This window comes from Lepidochelys kempii, chromosome 1 (genome assembly GCF_965140285.1).
Source record: "Lepidochelys kempii isolate rLepKem1 chromosome 1, rLepKem1.hap1, whole genome shotgun sequence".
Taxonomy (NCBI): Eukaryota; Metazoa; Chordata; order Testudines; family Cheloniidae; genus Lepidochelys; species Lepidochelys kempii.
The window spans coordinates 113,011,993-113,030,529 of record NC_136380.1 but is presented as its reverse complement, the minus strand read 5'-3'; the positions used below and the strand labels follow the sequence as shown (position 1 = coordinate 113,030,529).

Sequence of the window (18,537 nt, the reverse complement as noted above, 5' to 3'; positions counted from 1 at the left end):
GGAAGTGCAGCAGGTTGCTAGGCAGACGAACACTCATTTTCAGCCTAAGTCAGCTGGTGTAGCATGAGCACACTGCTGTTGTGTGGCAACAGGCAAGCAGCTGTTCTTTCTGGCTAGTGTGAGTAGGGGCAGAGGCAAGTTCAGCCAGCAGAGTCTTTGCATAGCAATGGGAATGCTCCTGAAGATTTTAACAAGGGCCTACCAGGGGAAAAAATAGTAATAATAAACCTTGGGGAGCTTATGCTTAAGAGAGGAGTTGATCAAGGACTGGGAAACTTATTTCATTTATTCTGCCATCTAAAGAAAAGCAGTTGCTCACAAATATAACCAAGTGGGGAAGCTAAATTTCTCAGAAAAAAATTAAGTCCATTTACTGTAGATATGTAGATTAAAAAATAAACAGAGCATATTGACACTGTACGAGCGTGCTCCTCTTGTGTCCTTTGAACAAAGGTGGAGGTGGGACAGGGGATGAAGCCTTTTCAGAAAACCTTGGGCTGTCCTTCCTCGTAAACATTTTTTGAAAATATCTGTGATTTTGGTGCAATCTGTTTCATTCCAATGCAAAAACCCTGGCGCCACAAAGCAGGCAGATCTGGACAGCTGATAGTTTCCCTGGTGCGACAGAGCTCTCAACTAGCACAGAACTGGTGTGGCCAGCCCCCAAACCACTTGATATGTGTCATGGGTAGGGAAGGGTTGTGGCTGATATGCTCAGTTGTCCTATGGCCACTTAGGGACTGTGCCCATCTTGTAGAAGTTAGAGCAGCTCCGGCCTACACTGTGGGGACATGACTGCAGAGGCACCTTGAGACTCAAGAAGCTTGATACAACAGAGCATGTCGGACACGTTCTTAAAGTATTTTTCTGAGTTGCAGGGCTAGTTACAGCACTGCCAACACTTGCAATTTTATTAGCAAAAAGAAAAGGAGTACTTGTGGCACCTTAGAGACTAACCAATTTATTTGAGCATGAGCTTTCGTGAGCTACAGCTCACTTCATCAGATGTTTATGAAGTGAGCTGTAGCTCACGAAAGCTCATGCTCAAATAAATTGGTTAGTCTCTAAGGTGCCACAAGTACTCCTTTTCTTTTTGCGAATACAGACTAACACGGCTGTTCCTCTGAAACCTTGCAATTTTATTGTTGAGGCTTGTGCTCTTTGGTGTCTTTTTAAGCCTTAGCTTCTGGAGTAAAGGGATTACTTGAGCATCTCAACTTTTATTTAAAACAAAACAACAGGTTTTGACCCCTGTTGGCTGCAGAGAAAAGTTTGAAAGCATGCCCAGTGTATACCTTAGACGCTCAGAACCCAGGAGTCAAATAAAAAGAACTCCAAGTTTGTAATATTAAAAAAAAAAATCATTGGCCTAAAAGTTATCTCATGATTTGGGGGGGAGGGGGGCAACTCCTGACTGTGAATACTTGGGGCTGGCAATACTGAAGTTATCTCTGGGATCGCAGTATCGATACATGGGACAGACTCTATCAGAAGCAGATAACTCATCCCTTCAGCCCACCACTGAAAGCTCAGCTCACTCCCCGCCCAGGCTTTCTTTAAGTCAAGCGGGAAACTGCTCTCTTGTCAGCCTGGAAATAATTGTTATAGGTCTTCCCTGTGACCTCTCACAGCTGCTGGCCTTTACCAGGCCCCCCTCAGTTTGCCACAGGTTGGTCCTAGCTGGTGTTGCCAGAGTCTGAGACCTCTTGGACGATGGACAGTGGGACTGGATAGACCCTGGGGTGCTTGCCCATGCGTGACGTTGCCCCTCCTCATGTCCTCTGTCATATGTTCTAGGAGGTGGAAGACCATCCAGTCCTCTATCTTTATTGCATACTTCAAACATGTTCTGCAGGCAGGTGCTCCTACCTGCACCTATCCCTTGATCCTCTAGAGCTTGACACCAGGACCCTGCCATCCAGCTGGTCCACTTCCAAGCCATGCCCAGTGAACATCTCATTGTGCTCCTGCTCCACCCTGTGTACTTCTTTGCCCTCAGTCTCAACCTGACACCAAGTGGAGGGATATCCTTCCAACTAAAGAGGACACGGATCCTGGTGGGCTAGCCTTTATTCAACTCTAGTCCCACATCCTACTGCAAATATAAGATGGTGGTTCCTGAATGGACCCATGAGCACAGGCTAGCACCTATCATGGACACCCCTCAATGCCTGCCCCTTTTGTGGTGAGAGGGATACTCTATCTCCAGTGTGCCAGGTTGCAGTCACTCTTCTGGTTCCTGCAGAACCTTCTGCTGAGATTCTGGATGAAGTTCTCCCCACATATATTCCTGTATACACACCCCATTTGTGGTCCCACAAAGCACGGATCTTTCTGGTCAACCTCCTCCTGGCACTAGTCATTGACAAGTCCAGGAGCAGGAAGCCTGACAGGGAGGTCCTCTATGCATGAGACTTTTTTCTGTCTCCTTGTCACTGGACACATCCGGGCAGACTTCCTCTAGGCTTCGTCCACTAACTCCTTGGGCTCCTTTGCTGACCAGTAGGTGTGTCCAGGGCCCCCTCCTTGGTGTCCCCACCCTGGTTTTAAACCTTTGACATGCATTCCTATTCCAGCTTTATAAGTTTTTGTCCCAAATAAAGAATGGTTACTTACCTTACAGTAACTCATTCTTTGAGGTGTGTTGTCCATATGTATTCCACACTTGGTGTGTGGGTTCCATGCACTTGAGATCAGTTTTTTGGCCAGTACTGTCCAAGAGGGATGTACCTATGCCCTCAGTGCTCTCAGGCCCCCCCCCACCAAAGGGCAGAGTGGGGACTACCCCCACTCAGTTCCTTTGCCAATTCAGCATCCAGGTGTTTTAGGATGCAGTAGTAGGAGGGATGGAGGGCAGGTCGCGGAATACATATAGACAACAAATGTCCAAAACACAGTTGGCAACGGGTTTAGTTGGGGGCTGAAGTAAAACTATGTCCCCATGTTTATCCCCCCCCTCTACCCCCCACTGTTCCTCAGACGTTCTTGTCAACTGCTGGAAATGGCCCACCTTGATTATCTACAAACTACCACAAACATCACCTTCAGCCCCCAACTAAAACCTCTCCAACGCATCTTCAAGGATCTACAACCTATCCTGAAGGACGACCCATCACTCTCACAGATCTTGGGAGACAGGCCAGTCCTTGCCTAGAGACAGCCCCGCAACCTGAAGCAAATACTCACCAACAACCACATACCACACAAGAGAACCACTAGCCCAGGAATCTATCCTATGGCCTGGCCGTGACTTATACCCCCGACTAAATCTTAGCTGGGGGGAGGCACTGTTGTGTGGGGAACCCAGGAGGGCCACTGCTGCTGCTCGGGAGGTGAGCCCCGGAAGCGACTGCTTGCGGGGCGGCCCGGCGCCAGCAGTACCAGGTGCGCAGGCTGCAGAGCAGCAGCTGCTCCGGCTGCCCCTGGTGCCGCCCACCTGCTGCTGCTCCAGCTGCCCCGGGACTGCTGCTGGCAGCCACTCAGCAATGGCTGCTCCAGCCACCCAGGACCACTGACCGGGGGGTCCCCAGAAGCAGCTGCACCGGCTCATGCAGCTGACTGCGGAGCTGCTCCAGCAGCGGCCAGTAGCTGTTCCCGGGGCCAGCTGCTTGGGGGCAGCTGCAGAAGTCACAGCGGTCACGGAAAGTCACAAAATCCATGACCTCTGTGACAGACACAGAGCCCTAATGATAAGAGCACTGACTCAGGGAAAGTGGTTACCACTCCATCTCCTCATGCTGTGAATCTCAGCATTGAGACTGTTGGTACCCTAAGCAGATGTTTTTTTAGGTAGTCAGTACCAGAATAGACTATGCCAAGGAGGTTGGTACCAAGGTTATTGGAACCAAAGCAGTAAGCCTCAGCATCAGTACTGAGTGCTCTGGAGACAGCACTGCAGAAACAGTAGTGGAGACTGCATGAAGGTGCTCCCTGGCTGGTACCGGTGTACAGAAACCATAATGTTTATGAGTGCCAGAGGGACTTAAGTCAGACCTCATTCTACCCTTGTGAGAGGAGGCATGAGATCTATGGCCATGTCTACACTAGGGACCTTTCACTGGCACAGCTGTACTGATGCAGTTGTGCCACTGCAAGATCTCCCATGTAGCCGCTCTATGCCGATGGGAGAGAGCTCTCCTGTCGACCTAATTAAACGGTCACCAACAAGCGGCGGTAGCTATGTCTCCTGCCAACAGCGCTGTCCACACTGGTGCTTCTGTCAGTGTAACTTATGTCGCTCGGGGGAGTCACACCCCTGAGTGACACTAACAAAAGTGAAAGTATACACACAGACTATGTCTCTTCCTTTTTACAGGTTCCTCAGACAGCGCCTGTCCTACTCTTTAAAAGAGTGGTGCTGTGTTCTGCCCGTCATGGCTGAGAAGACTTAGAAGTGGCAGCAGAGGTGTGCTTCTCAGGAGCTGGGGCTGTGGAGGAGCTTGTGGCATTCACCATCACCAGAGCACTTCTGGGAGCAGAGTGTTCAGACCCAGGCAGATCTTGTTTACCCTGGTCTGAGGTTGGCCTTATATATTTGTCTACGAGTAAAGCTTTAAATGAGCCTCCCTCGCTTTTCAGGTTCTTTTAGAAAAAGACAGATAAACGAAACGTTTGTCAGTAATATGCTCCCACCCAAACAGAATCTAGTATGCCTGTTGTTGAGGGGGGGTAAGCCACCTCTCCCAAAAGGCAATATTTGAACCCTGGTGATTTTTGCTCAGCCATAAGGACTGCAGCCTAACTAAAAGACAGAGATAAAACTATCTGGAATGGAAACCTAATAACACGGCTGTTCCTCTGAAACCTGTTTCTAAACTATACTACATCTATACTGAACAGCTAACTATCTATGGTGATATCAGTTTTGTAATCGCAAGTGAACAACAGACAAGTACACTGCTCTTGGTTTTGCCTCGCAGTCACAGGCAGTGAAAAGGAACTGAGGTTAGCTCAGTACCACACCAAGCTATATGATCTCAGGAAGGGGAACACAAGCACATTCAGGGTCCATGTGTGGCCCCAACAGGTGCTGCTGGCCAAAAGATTCTGAACACAACTGCACGGGACACATGGCATCAAGTCTGGATAGTATATGGACAACATATCTTGAAGAAGAACCACCTGCATTCTGGATCTTGTGGCCTGTCCCACATCCAAGGGGGTTGGCCTTTAGTCTTATGGGCTCTGGTCACCACCTCCTATAATTCAAAGAGGCTGGAAATATTTGGTCTCATCTGGGCCCTGATCCTACAAAGACTTGTGGTTTACCTACATATAAAGATGCACCTAAATGACTAACTTGGTTTGAATTGACACCTCTCCTTATTTTGGTGTAAATTTGTGTGTGTACAGTTATGACAAGATCACTTCACCTCCCTTGGATTCTAGGCATCTGTTTGCCTCAGTTTCCCTACCCTGATCAACTCACTGTCTCCCTCATACGTTCCAGCAACCCAGAGCTATTGGGTCACTGAGGTGATATGCCCTCTGGCTAAGTCATTCCAGTACATTCTTTTCAGAGTTAACGAAGAGTCCAGCAAAACTGTGGAGAACTGCCTAGCATTTTCTGACACTGATCTGGCTCTACTGTAGCCAGTATTCCTGCTCCCTGCAAGTCTCTCCCTTCACGCTACATAGGCTCCCATAATAGGAAGCTCCATTCTTGGGATACTGTCACGTGATCCTGGTCACCTGACCCAAACACCAGCCCAAGCCCAGCATAGGTGGGATAGAGCCCAACTCAGCCCATCCTGTGATTACAGTCTTATTTAAGATTAAGAGTGTCCTACTTCAAAGTAGTTTAAGTCGGTAAAAAATGCTTAATCCTCTTGCATATAAAACATCTTATATGTAAACTTAATATTAAAACTCTTCAATTATATTTTTAATCTGCCTTTTAATACTAATAAGTTGTATACTATCTTTCTTAATACCTTTGGTGTACTAGGCAAAAGAATTGTGGAAGATCATTTCTCAGTTCATAATCAAAATGTTTTTACTTTTTATTATATTTAATGTTTAATGTCTGGGAAAATACAACAAATTTTTTTTTGAGTTTAGAACAATCAGATGTTACACTTAATAACAAACTGTTCAAAGTAGAATGTCAAAAATAAACAAACATCTTAATATTTAACTTCACTGACAAAGCAGATCTTAGTTTCAGATAACTGAAAAGTGCATCAGTCGTAAAAGACAACTATCAAAGAGCCATATTTTGCCCTTACACGGACATGTAGCTGTCTCTGAAGACGTTGGGAGCCATACGTATGCATCAGAGGGTGGAATTTGGCCTAGATCTCCAAAATGAAATGTTGGAGCTGCTGTGTGTGTGTTTTTTTCAAACAAATTGTATTTTATAACATATATATCATACATGTTACAAATCCTGCAAATGCAACTTATGTGAAACATTTAACATATAAAAAGTCATCACTGTACAATCACTTTTTTAAAAGTCAGTACCAAAACAAACAAACAAACAAACAAACAAAAACTGCAATTTTAGTTAAACCAGATACAGTATTTAAGTGCTGAGGTTTGCATTAGCTTTTTCTGTTTTAAACACAGGAATATATTAGAACATAAAAGGCAAAAGTGGTTAAGAGAATGACCAATTTTATAACAACATATAGTAGCTTTTACTCACACTTACCTGACACTATAGTTAAATTGAAAAACAATGTAAACACAATGAGGTACGGATATCAATAAACATTTGCAAACTATGGGCCTGATCCTGTAAACACTACTGGCAACAAAATCCTGGTGTTTGCAGGATTGGGTCCTATGTAGTTAATGCCATTCACAGAACACATTTAAAGTGCCTGAGATATCAAACTGATGCAAATATACATTTCTTTATTTCTATCAATTTAACAGGCTAGACTAAGTGAAATATTTTCTGACAAGTTTTATATAAATACTAGCTTAAAACTAATAGAGGTTTTCTAGCTAAAGGTAAATTTACGAAAATACTGAACCACTACTAAACTAGTCAAACAGTGCTTGCTTCTGTTTTTGTAAAAAAGCAACTGAATTTCCTTTATGTGATATTTTATCTGCCTCCGATCACCATTTTCATTTTAAAGAAAGAAAGAAAGAGGCAGAGGTATTATAGTTTTGTTGGTCCAATCTGTGGAATTCTGAAGTGGCCTGATATATTTTGTGCAGAAATTAAATCTTAAATTAATTTTTTTCACAAGTTTTCTACCCCTGATGTTTCATTCTGCCTCTTCACTCTTCTCAGAACCACCTCCAGTTGAATTATCTACCTCATACTTTCTATCGCAGGCATCTTCACAGGACTTCCCACTGCAGTCATAGATCTTACTTGTAGATCCCGTATGTGTTCGAATGCGAGCTCCTGGCTGGTATAACTGCATGGCTGGACGATCCTAGAAAGAAGTGCATAAGGTTAACTTTTGGAGAAAACTATAATTTATTCACATATGTGAGATTTAGGCCTTGTCTATACTATAGAGTTATGTCAACAAAAGGCAGCTTTTGCCGACAAAATAGTGAATGGGTGCACACTGCGATGCAACTTTTGGAGGCAAAAATGCCGTTTTGGTAACGAAATAAAACCACTCTGACGAGAGACATACGTCTTTTTCTGCAAAATGTTTGTCAATGAAGTGCCAGTGTAGACACCACGCTTGGTTTTTTCACTTTAATTGGCCTCCAGAAGGTGTCCCACAACACCCATCCCAACAACATCTAATCAGCAGTTTGAACTCCACTGCACTGCAGTCAAGTAAACAACCATCCGACCCTCCCCGTTAGATGCCCTGGGAATTTTTGAAATTCCATTTCCTGTTTACTTGGTGTCGATAGGTCTCATTGCATCTTCCAAGGTGACCATGGAGACTTACTGCAGCAAATGCTTTCCCACTTGGACCACTGCGGAGCTGCTGGACCTGCCTAGTATATGGGGAGAGGAGGCTATGGAGTCCCAGCTGCACTTGAGCCATAGGAATTTTGATACCTATGGGCAGATTTCTCAAGGCTTGTTCGGAAAGGGCTGTGACCGGGACGTGCTGCAGTGCAGAGCGAAGATAAAGGAGCTGAGGCAGGTGTACCATAAGGCGGGGGGGGGGGAAACCGTTGCTCTGGTACTGCACCTAAGACCTGCCTGTTCTATAAGGAGCTGGACACTACCTCGGTTGCGACACCACCTCCATTGCCAGGAGCTCCATGGATAGTTTGGTGGGCCTGGAGGTGGCGGAAAGAGGACCTAATCCAGAGGACAAAGTTATTGATGAAGAGGTGGAGTTAGACAATGATGTGGAGCTCCTGGCTGGATCTCCCAGTGGGGGAGGCAGCCAGGAACTGTTCACCACTCCAGCGGTGTCTAGCCAGTCTCAGCAGTTGCTCTCTGGTGAGCAAGAAGCAGGAGAGGAGATGCCTGGTAAGTGGCTGTGGTTTGCGTAATGCAGAGGTGGGTTCAGGATATAGAAATGTACAAGGATGGCTGTATTTCTGTGTGCTGGACACTTCGCTGTGCAGCTAATCAGTACGGTGGAACAGGGTGTTGATGTATGCTGGGATCTCATGGGAATCCTCCAGAGAGATTTCTAGGAAAGTTTCCTGGAGGTACTTGTCAATCCTCTGCCGCAGATTCCTTGGCAGAGCTGCTTTGTTCCTTCCCCCACTGTAGGGAACTTTCCCACACCATTTGGCAATCACTTGTTCAGGGACCAAAGCGGCACACAGGCAAGCAGCACAGGAACCATGGCGGAAGCCACAAGCATGTAGTAGATGTACACTCGCTTCTCTGCTTACCCTCAACAGTGAGATATCTACTACAATGACCCTGGCCTGTGGGAAAGTGTGGGAGAATTTTAGAATTTTTCCCCTAGTTGGCTGCACTGCAACCCTTGCGGAGTGTTCTTTTTCCCATGTAGAGCGCCGCTCCCCCCAGCCAACACTCACCATGCTTTGGGTGTTTGCTGAGATGTGTGCTTGCCAAGGGTCAGTGAGAAAGTGATTATGTTACCAGAGGTGTATTTTACTGAAATGTTTCTATACTGTGCGTGAACTTAACAATCATGCTTCTGTGCATTGTTCCTTGTGCTTCGGCAGATGTGGCCTTGAGGAATACCCCACAAACATCGGCCCAGCATCACTGATAGATAAGAAATCACCCAAGACAGAGCAAAGAAGACATATTCCGGGAGGTACTGCACTTCTCCAATGCAGAGAAAAGGGAGAGCAAGGAGTGGAGGGAAGCCGAAAGGCAGAACAGAAAAGAAAATCAGGAGTTAAGGATTCTACTGAATGGATGATTAAAGTAATGGAGGAGCAAACACAGATGCTGAAGTCCTTAATAATGCTGCAGACTGAGCAGATGCATGCCCATCCTCCCCTGCAGTACATTCAGAACTCTTTTCTATGCCTCCCCACAACTCTGCCTGCACAGTCCTTTCTGCTTTCTGGGACTTCTCAGTTTCCCCTTCACTCCACCCCCTCAGACAACTTTCAAAATGATAGCTGGACCTACACACAGCTCTGAAAGTCTGCCCTTCCCTGGTAACCTCCTTTCCCACCAAGTTTCTTTGTGTGTGTGTGTGTTGTTTCTTGTGCAATAAAAGCAAAATTTTTGACCAGTAACTCATCTTTATTTGTTTCCTACAAATTGAAATAGCAGGCTCTACCAATACATACACAGGCAGTTTAATCATTTGCGTACTGGAATGTAAGGCCCGAAATTTCGCCATTGCTTCCTAGGAAAACTACATGTAATGTAACATTGCAGCACCAATCACAGAGATATATATTACTGCTTCTCATTTTCAAAGTTTTGCCTCAAAGCCTCCCTGATTCGAATTGCTCCCCTCCTGGCCCCTCTGATAGCCCAGGTATCTGGCTGCTCAAAATCAGCAGCCAAGCAGTCTGCCTGTCTTTCACCCTTACCTTCACAAAGATTATGCAACGTACAACACGAGGCTATGACCACAGGAATATTATCCTCATTGAGGTCTAACCTAGCATAAAGGCATCACCAGCACACCTTTAATCTCCCAAAGGCACATTCCACTGTCATCCGGCATCTATCCAGACTGTTGTTGATCCACTCCTTACTGCTGTCCAGGTTTCCCACGTAAGGTTTCATGAGCCATGGCTGTAAGGGCTATGATGGATCTCCCAGGATCACTATGGGCATTTCAACATCCCCCACTATAATCTTCTGGTCTGGAAAAAAAGTCACCATTTGTAGCTTTCTATACAGGCCGGTGTTCCTGAAGATGCGTGCGTCATGCACCTTCCTGGACCATCCTGCATTGATGTCAGTGAAATGCCCAGGGTGATCCACAAACACCTGCAACCCCATGGAGAAGTATCCCTTCCTATTGAAGTACTCTGTCGCAAGGTGGTCTGTTGCCAAAATTGAATATGTGTGCCATCTATCGCCCCTCCATTGTTAGGGAAACCCATTTCTACAAACCCATCCACTATTTCATACACATTTCCCAGAATCACAGTCCTTCATAGCAGGATGCGATTAATTGCCCTGCACACTTGTATTAACGCAGCCCCAACAGTCAACTTCCCGACTCCAAATTGATTCGTGACCGACCAGTAGCAGTCTGGAGTCGACAGCTTCTACAGAGTGATTGCCACGCACTTCTCTACTGATAGGGCAGCTCTCATTCTGGTGTCCTTGCACCATAGTGCTGGGGTGAGCTCCGCACACAGTTCCAGGAAGGTGGATTTCCACATCTGAAAATTCTGTAGCTACTGCTCGTCATTCAGTGCTTGTTTCCCAAGCCCAAAAGCGATGGTCCACTGTCTGCAGCTGTTTCGTGAATGCCAAAAGCAATCTAAAGTTGCTTCTATCCATATCACACAGCATGTCAGGCAACTGGGAATCTTCTTCAGTTAGGAACTTTGTGATTAATTGCACTGCCATCCGCAAGGTCTTAATGATAGTTATCAGAGTGCAGGAGAGCAGTGCAGGATCCATCCCTTCTCACAAAGATGCCGGGGTGCACAGCAAACAAGGGCCATTGAAAAATGCTGTGAAAGAAAACTGGAAGCCCATGGTATGCTGGGACAGAAAACAATACATCATGGAACATTGAGCGTGGTCCCAAGATGCACCGTGACCTGCTCCACCTTCCCACAAGACCTACCGGCAGAAGTGGTCAAGCTGGACTGTGGGATAGGTACATTGCTCACACTTCGATGATAGTGCCCCAACTCTGGACACTCTCTGCTGACAGAGGGAGCGAGTGTGAATGTGCAATACTGATTTTTATTATAGTGCTTTTTGAGTGTTGACATGACTTTTGTCAACAAATCTCTGTAGTGTAGACAAGGCCTTAAAGTGAGTAACTTGAGTTTATGTAGATAGTGGATTTTGTGTTAAATCATTTTGTATTTAATAAGAACTAGGAAAAAGCTGCAGTGTAATGAAAACAGATTTAGCATTTATTATCCACCTCTTTTATAACACTATTCTTGGGAGCCAAGAATATTGAGTAAAATAAAACAGCTGTAAAAACAGGATGATAATATTTTTTCTCACAGTTTAAATTAAATGTAATCTAATCTAATCTAACAGAATGTTATAACAAAGGCCAAGAGAATTCTGTGGTAAATTTTGATACAATCTATAGTATAAGCTGGGGAGGACAATAACTGGTGCCAAGCACACTTATGGCTCTAGACAAGAATGTCAGATAATAAATACAAATATAATAAAATCATACCAATCAGTGAGAAACCAGAACCAGGGCTTGATAAAATTAGAATAATGAACTGCAAATGAAGTTTGGTATTCCATATTGTGACGGGGTCAGGCCAGATGGCTACAGGAGAGTGATCCTATTGGGATCCAGGAAGTGGGTGGGCGAAGCCTGCCCACTGCTAAAGGGTCCCCCGCAGCCCTGGTTTTATAGGTGGTCACTTTAGCTAGGGTAGGAGGTTTACAGGGAAGTCCCGTGACTTTGTGGGGGCACAGATAGGGAGTTCATAGATAAGGAGGTGAGGGGAAAAGTGCAACCAAAAACGTAACAAAATATTCGTGAGGAGCCAGAATAGGGGCTGCACCTGGTGCACTCCAGGTAAGCGTGTGCCAGGGTCTCCCTCACGCCGCAAAAGGGGCAGGTGTCTGGGATGGGGGTGAACTGCGCCAAGTAAACGCCCATGCTCACGGCCCCGTGAAGGAGCTGCCAACTGATATTCCTGGCGGGCCTCGGGACCAGGGTATAGGCTGGCCCACCGGTACAGGAGAGTGTTAGAAGGCAGATATATTAGCCCCAGATTAAGTAGGTCCCTTTTCCCTGGGTCAGGTAACAGGGAAGGTTCCAGAACGATCAAACTTTCTGGAAACAATTAAGGCAGACAGGCTAATTAGAACACCTGCAGCCAATCAAGAAGCTGCCAGAATCAATTAAGACAGGCAGGCTAATCAGGGCTCCTGGGTTTAAAAAGCTCACTTCAATTTGTGGTGTGTGTGTGAGGAGCTGGGAGCAAGAGGTGCAAGAAGCTGAGAGTGAGAAGGTGTACTACTGGAAGACTGAAAAGTACAAGCATTATCAGACATCAGGAGGACGGTCCTGTGGTGAGAATAAAGAAGGTGTTGGGAGGAGGCCATGGGGAAGTAGCCCAGGGAGTTGTAGCTGTCACGCAGCTGTTACAGGAGCCACTGTAGACAGCTGCAATCCACAGGGCCCTGGGCTGGAACCTGGAGTAGAGGATGGGCCTGGGTTCCCCCCATCCCTCCATTCCCACAACTCCCTACTTGATACCGGAGGAGTTGACCTGGACTGTGAGTTCCACCGGAGGTGAAGGTCTCTGGCCTGTTCCCTGATCCACTAGGTGGATCAGCAGAGACTGTGGGGATTGTTCTTCTTCCTTTCCCCATCCTGACCAGTGATGAGGCTAACTGAGTGAACGGAAGATTTGAGCCACGGAAGTGGCCAAACTGAGGGCTGCCGTGAACCTCTGAGGCGAGCAAATCCGCCAATAGACGCAGGACCCACCAAGGCAGAGGAGGACACAATATTCATATAGAGTAAAGTGGATACCACCCAATGTGAATCAGGAAACAAAATGAGTAAAAAGGAAGAATGGCTAACTGTACAGGAATAGTGACTGAAACCATCAAAAACTTGCTGATCTGCAAGGGCTGTGAATAATTTTTGTTAAATGAAATTAAGGCCAAGTGCACCAAGAATTGTCAGAATATATAGATATATATATATATATATATGCTAAAGACTTTCTAAGACAATAAGATATTGTGAATGGTTACTGTTTAAAAGCCTCTGCCTAATGAGGCTATTTATTTTAACTATCACAAACATTAGACTTTGATGCTATGGAGAGATCATATTTGACATCTGTTTTAAAATGTAGGGTTTAGTCTAGAAAATGGCATGGAATAGGCCATTTTAAGAAAACTGCAGAGCACTGAATTCTGTTCCATCTCAATCCTGATTTCCTTTCACCTGCCCCTCACAATTTTCAGTCCCTTTGGTCTTGTTTTTTCCTTCATTATTTTTTCCCCTTAACTGATACATCCTTCATTATCAGCTCTTCTCTTCCCCCTTCTTTGCTTGAACTTCAGCCTTGTTTAACCCTGCTTTCCCTTTATTTTCCATTTCTTTAGATTAGATGCCAGACTTTTTATTTAGGATGTTTAAGAACAAGTTGTTGTAGGAAGTGTTTTGTGGTGCTATGAACAGCCACATCAGCATGGTACTTATCTCTCTTCATCACATCCAGCCAATCAACACCAGTCATGCAGTCCTAAACCCTGAGATGAACAGTGAACATAGAGCCCACTAGAACCATTACAATAAAGGGTCAGTCAGCTTTTATATACCACAGACCCTCTTTATCCATCACAGTTTCTATGTTCATCAGACTGAAACTTGGCATAAACAGTGTTAGCTCAACTGGATGTTTCATTTTTTATAAAATGGTTTAAATCAATTTAATATTTTTAAATATTTTTAGACAGAGATTCAGACAGCTGCTAGAGGGGGCAGAGAAAAAAGAGCATGGCTACTCCTTGCCTATCCTATCTCTAGCAAAAGCACAGCTCCCTCAGGAGGCACACTGTCATGGGGACCTTGCCTGTGCCTGGTTTGAAAACCCCCTTCAGAAGAGGTGCACATTACAGGGGGGATTCCATACAAGACAGTATCAACCATCTTGTATGGAAAACTTTACATGATTAGAATGGAGAGAGGATAAGGCCACCAATAGCAGCCATCTCTTGGAAACGCTATGACATGCCCTCTGAAATCACAAAGCCCCAAGCCCTCAGAAAGGGGCTCCACAGGTTTCAAGGTGAAGACAGGAAAATGGTTTTCTGCATGTGGTTCCCATTCAAGAAGCTGCCCAATTGTGGCTGTTTTTTTAACAGGTTATTTCCCTGGATTTGGCACTTCTCAATGGGGTGATCTGCCCTCAACCAGGGAGAACCTTTACCTGAGGGCAGAATGGATGAAGACTGCAAGATCTACTTTCCTATCTTCTGTACTGGAAAATTTCTAAATATGCTTGTTTCTGGATAAACTCTTTAGTTATTCACTTTTACTTTAAAAACTGAATAACTGTAAACCAGCCAGTAAATCTGCCTGACTAGTAAATATTCTGCTTAGAATAAATTCACTTTTAAAAGGAAAATGGGCCAAAGTTTTCAAACTCTATTATTAGGGCCCTACCTAATTCATGGTCCATTTTGGTCAATTTCACGGTCATAAATTTCATAATTTCAGCTATTTAAATCTGAAATTTCAGGTGTTGTAATTGTAGGGGTCCTGACCCAAAAAGAAGTTATGGGGGTGGGTCACAAGGTTACTGTAGGGGGTGTTGCGGTGCTGCTACCCTTACTTCTGCACTGTTGCTGGCGGCAGCGCTGCCTTCAAAGCAGGGCAGCTGGAGAGTGGCAGCTGCTGGCCGGGAGCCCAGCTCTGAAAGCAGAGCTGCTGCCAGCAGCAGCACAGAAGTAAGGATGGCATGGTATAGTATTGCCACCCTTACTTCTGCGCTGCTGCTGGCTGGGCACTGCCTTCACAGCTGGGTGCCTGGCCAGTAGCTGCTGTTCTCTGGTAGCCCAGCTCTGAAGGCAGCACAGAAGTAAGGGTGGCAATACTGTAACCCCTCTAAAATAACCTTGCGACCCCCCTGCAACTCCCTTTTGGGTCAGGACCCCTAATTTGAGAAATGTTTGTCTCCCCCATGAAATCTGTATAGTATAGGGTAAAAGCACACAAAAGATCAGACTGAAGGGGGGAGACCAGATTTCACGATCCAGGACGCGTTTTTCATGGCTGTGAATTTGGTAGGGCCCTATCTATTATAGGGCACACGTGATATAACTTTTAAAACACTCAAAAAATGCTGAGCTTCCAAGACTAATGTTCTAAGGAAGATTCCAAATATTGTATGTATATATGACCAGAGCAGACAAATCCTATCTCCTTAAATCATTTTAACTATGTAAAAAAAATAGAAATCTGGGTTTTACTGAAAATCAAATAAAGAATTGCTTTTCTTGAAAAAAGCATCTTTATGCTGAGATTGCAAAAGTAAAACCTGTAGCCTTGAAGTATATTTTACTAATGAAAGATTATCCTAAATGAATAAAAGAACCTTATTTCTTATGCGCTCCTTTTTGGATGCCATGTCATCACACTTGTCCTCTTTACCCAGTTTGTCTACGGCCTCCACAGTGAAGCTGTAGTTGTGGTTCCCTTTCTTCCCTCTGTCTTGGCTGTATGCTTTCCCCCATTTCAGCTCTTCTTCATTCCTTCTCACAAACTTGTCAAATTCATAGTGAGCTCTATGCTTTCTGCCATCATCCAACCGATATCGTGGTCTTTCAAGGTCTTTTTCTCGAAATCTTCTCTCCAAATCCATTTGCTCTTTATCACTATCATTCTGTGACCTATGTGTGTTTAAACAAGAAAAAAAACCAAACAATTAACTTAGACAAAATCTTTGCTCACAAAGATTCAAAGGCCACTGAAACCAACAGAAAGACTCTCACTGACTTCAACAAGCTTTAGATCAGGCCCCCAGACAGGCTATATTTTCAATTAAAAGAAGAGGTGCATTGCAATTTTGATACAGGCTTTGTACATCATAAATTCAGCTCCCCATTGTGCATTCAGTTCAATTGGAAGCAGAAAATTTTTCCAGTGGCTTGAAAAGAAAATCAGATTGACTTCAGAACTGCTTTGAAGATCATCCTGCAACCCTTACTCATATTTGAAAACATCACATAAATAATGCTCTTGATGTTAATGGTACACGTAAGTAAGGGTTACAGGATCAGGCCCTAGGAGACTGACCCTGCAAAGACTTGAGCATGTGAGTAATCTCACAGACTTCAGAGGGAGCACTAATGGCATAAAGTAACTTGCAGGCTCAAGGCCTTAATTTTTTGGCTCCATTTAACAGAAATTATTCACAGCCCTTGCAACAGATGGAAGGCATTAAACCAGTCAGAGTTAATGCTGCTGCTCCAGCCTTCACTTACATTTGTGTGCCTAGGTGATGTAGCCCCACCATTGCATTTTTATTTAGGTGAAAAAACATGATCTTTTCGAAAGCTCATGCTCAAATAAATTGGTTAGTCTCTAAGGTGCCACAAGTACTCCTTTTCTTTTTGCGAATACAGACTAACACGGCTGTTCCTCTGAAACCTGTCATTATGTACTAAGTAATTTATATTATAAATAAACTGTTTGCAACATTTTGCTGTTAAGATGATACAGTTCTCTGCACTTTTATTCATCTCATTGCTCTTGTTCAATAATCAGATAGCTCCCTCATAAAACAGTATGGAAAAGATTGCAGAATAATTTCATCTAATTATAAAAAAGAGTAAATACACAGTAGTTATTTCAAACTTTTATTATATGAAATAAAAAGTAATTCAAATTTAAACAGGAATATACAATTTTGCCAGCCACTGACATTTTAGCTTGTGACAAAGGAAATGCTAATCAGCAGACAAAATGGATGAGTCTGGAGATTTGTCACTTTTTTATTATTGTTTATTAGCACCTGTTTGTTCATTAACTTTGTTGAATATGACAATTCTTCTGTTTTCCACATCATTTTTTCCTTGTAAGTCATGAAACAGTGAAAGTCTTCAGCCTCTGCCATGTAATTATCTGCTGATTGGCACTTCCTTTATTTAAAAAAGGGGGGAAGCCACACCTGCAAATTGCTGAGTACCAGCAATAGAAAGTCAATGTTAATTGAGGTTGCTCAGCAGTTCGCAGGACTGGGCCCTGTGTCAGCATATTACACTTCCTGAGTGGAAGGAAAATGGCAGCTCTCACTGGGTCATACCAGAACCTTTCCCAATTACAGAAATATTAAAACAGTGGCATATACTTCTAAATATGTATATTACCAGTAAATATTACTTTAGCTCTCCAGGATCTGACTAATCATGCCTATTTAGTTTTCCTCTACCTTTTCAGCTTTTAAGTGAAAATGTGTAACTGTAGGCACTAACTCCATGAAGAGCCTGAACTCCCAACAAAGTTTGGGAGAACACTTCAATCTGCATGACCCTTACCATAAGCTGGAAGAACACTTTTAGGTTAGCTCCTGCAGAATCTACTTGGCACCCTGCTTCCTACTCTGCCCATTACCAACCACAGAGAAAGCCTCAATTAGAAATGCCGCAGGAATGAAGTTGGCAGGGTGGATTTGCCTAAAGATGGCTCATAGGATGGCAGCAGATGGGGAGAGCAAATTCAAGCTCAGTAGTGGCTGGTGTAGCTTTGTAAAGAATCCATTGTAAGGAGCAGGTTGTGATGTTGCACTCGATATGATTTTTTTGAAAATATGCTAATGAGTGTGAATATACTGTAACTGGAATATGCTTCATGCAAAAGGTCTCTTGTAAGGTATCATTACAAAGCTTATAATCTACTGAGTATGTTCATCCTATTTGTATAAATGTATCATTTTGTATCTGAAACTAGAAATATAAAATATAACTCTGAAGTCCTATTGTAATTATGCAAAGTGTGGGCCATTAATGGTAGCCTGGAATCTTGATGGCTCCCATTAACCAGGAAAATTGACTGTAGATGGCTCTGTTTACTTGCAAGCCTTCCTGTGAGGCAGGCCAGGAAGAATGAAGGCTTGAGGTCTCACAGGACATGTGATCATGTCACCTGGTACTGGAATCCATCTTAAACCTGGTGCTTTTCCATTTAGAAGGAGGGGTGGGGACCCAGAGAGACAAAACATTCCTGCCTTGTGCCAAAGCTATAAAAGGGGGTGGACCAGAACAAAGGAGGCTGCAGTCATGTGAAATCCCCTGCTTTTCACCTAAGATGCCTGTTGGAACTAACAAACTGTACCAGAGGAAAGGATTGGGTCCAGACTAGGAAGGAGTCCAGTCTGTGAAAGAAGCTTACTGAAACATCTTTAAGGGTGAGATTTCATCTGTAACCAGTTTCTTAAATGTATTAGGCTTAGACTTGCGTGTTTTGCTTTATTTTACTTGGTGACTTACTTTGTTCTGTCTGTTATTACTTGGAACCACTT

At 44.2% G+C, this 18,537-nt stretch overlaps 1 protein-coding gene across 1 annotated transcript in view; it reads right to left on the bottom strand.

Moving 5' to 3' along the window:
* Positions 1-6,006: 6,006 nt before the first annotated feature.
* UPF3A (UPF3A regulator of nonsense mediated mRNA decay) overlaps positions 6,007-18,537 on the bottom strand; it is a 48,028-nt gene continuing 35,497 nt past the window's right edge. Inside the window, exons 9-10 of the mRNA XM_073350747.2 lie at positions 15,613-15,907; positions 6,007-7,397 (exon numbers count right to left, since the gene is read on the bottom strand). Coding sequence (XP_073206848.1) covers positions 7,224-7,397; positions 15,613-15,907 — 469 coding nt within the window. The 3' untranslated portion in view covers positions 6,007-7,223. The remainder of the gene's footprint in view (positions 7,398-15,612; positions 15,908-18,537) is intronic.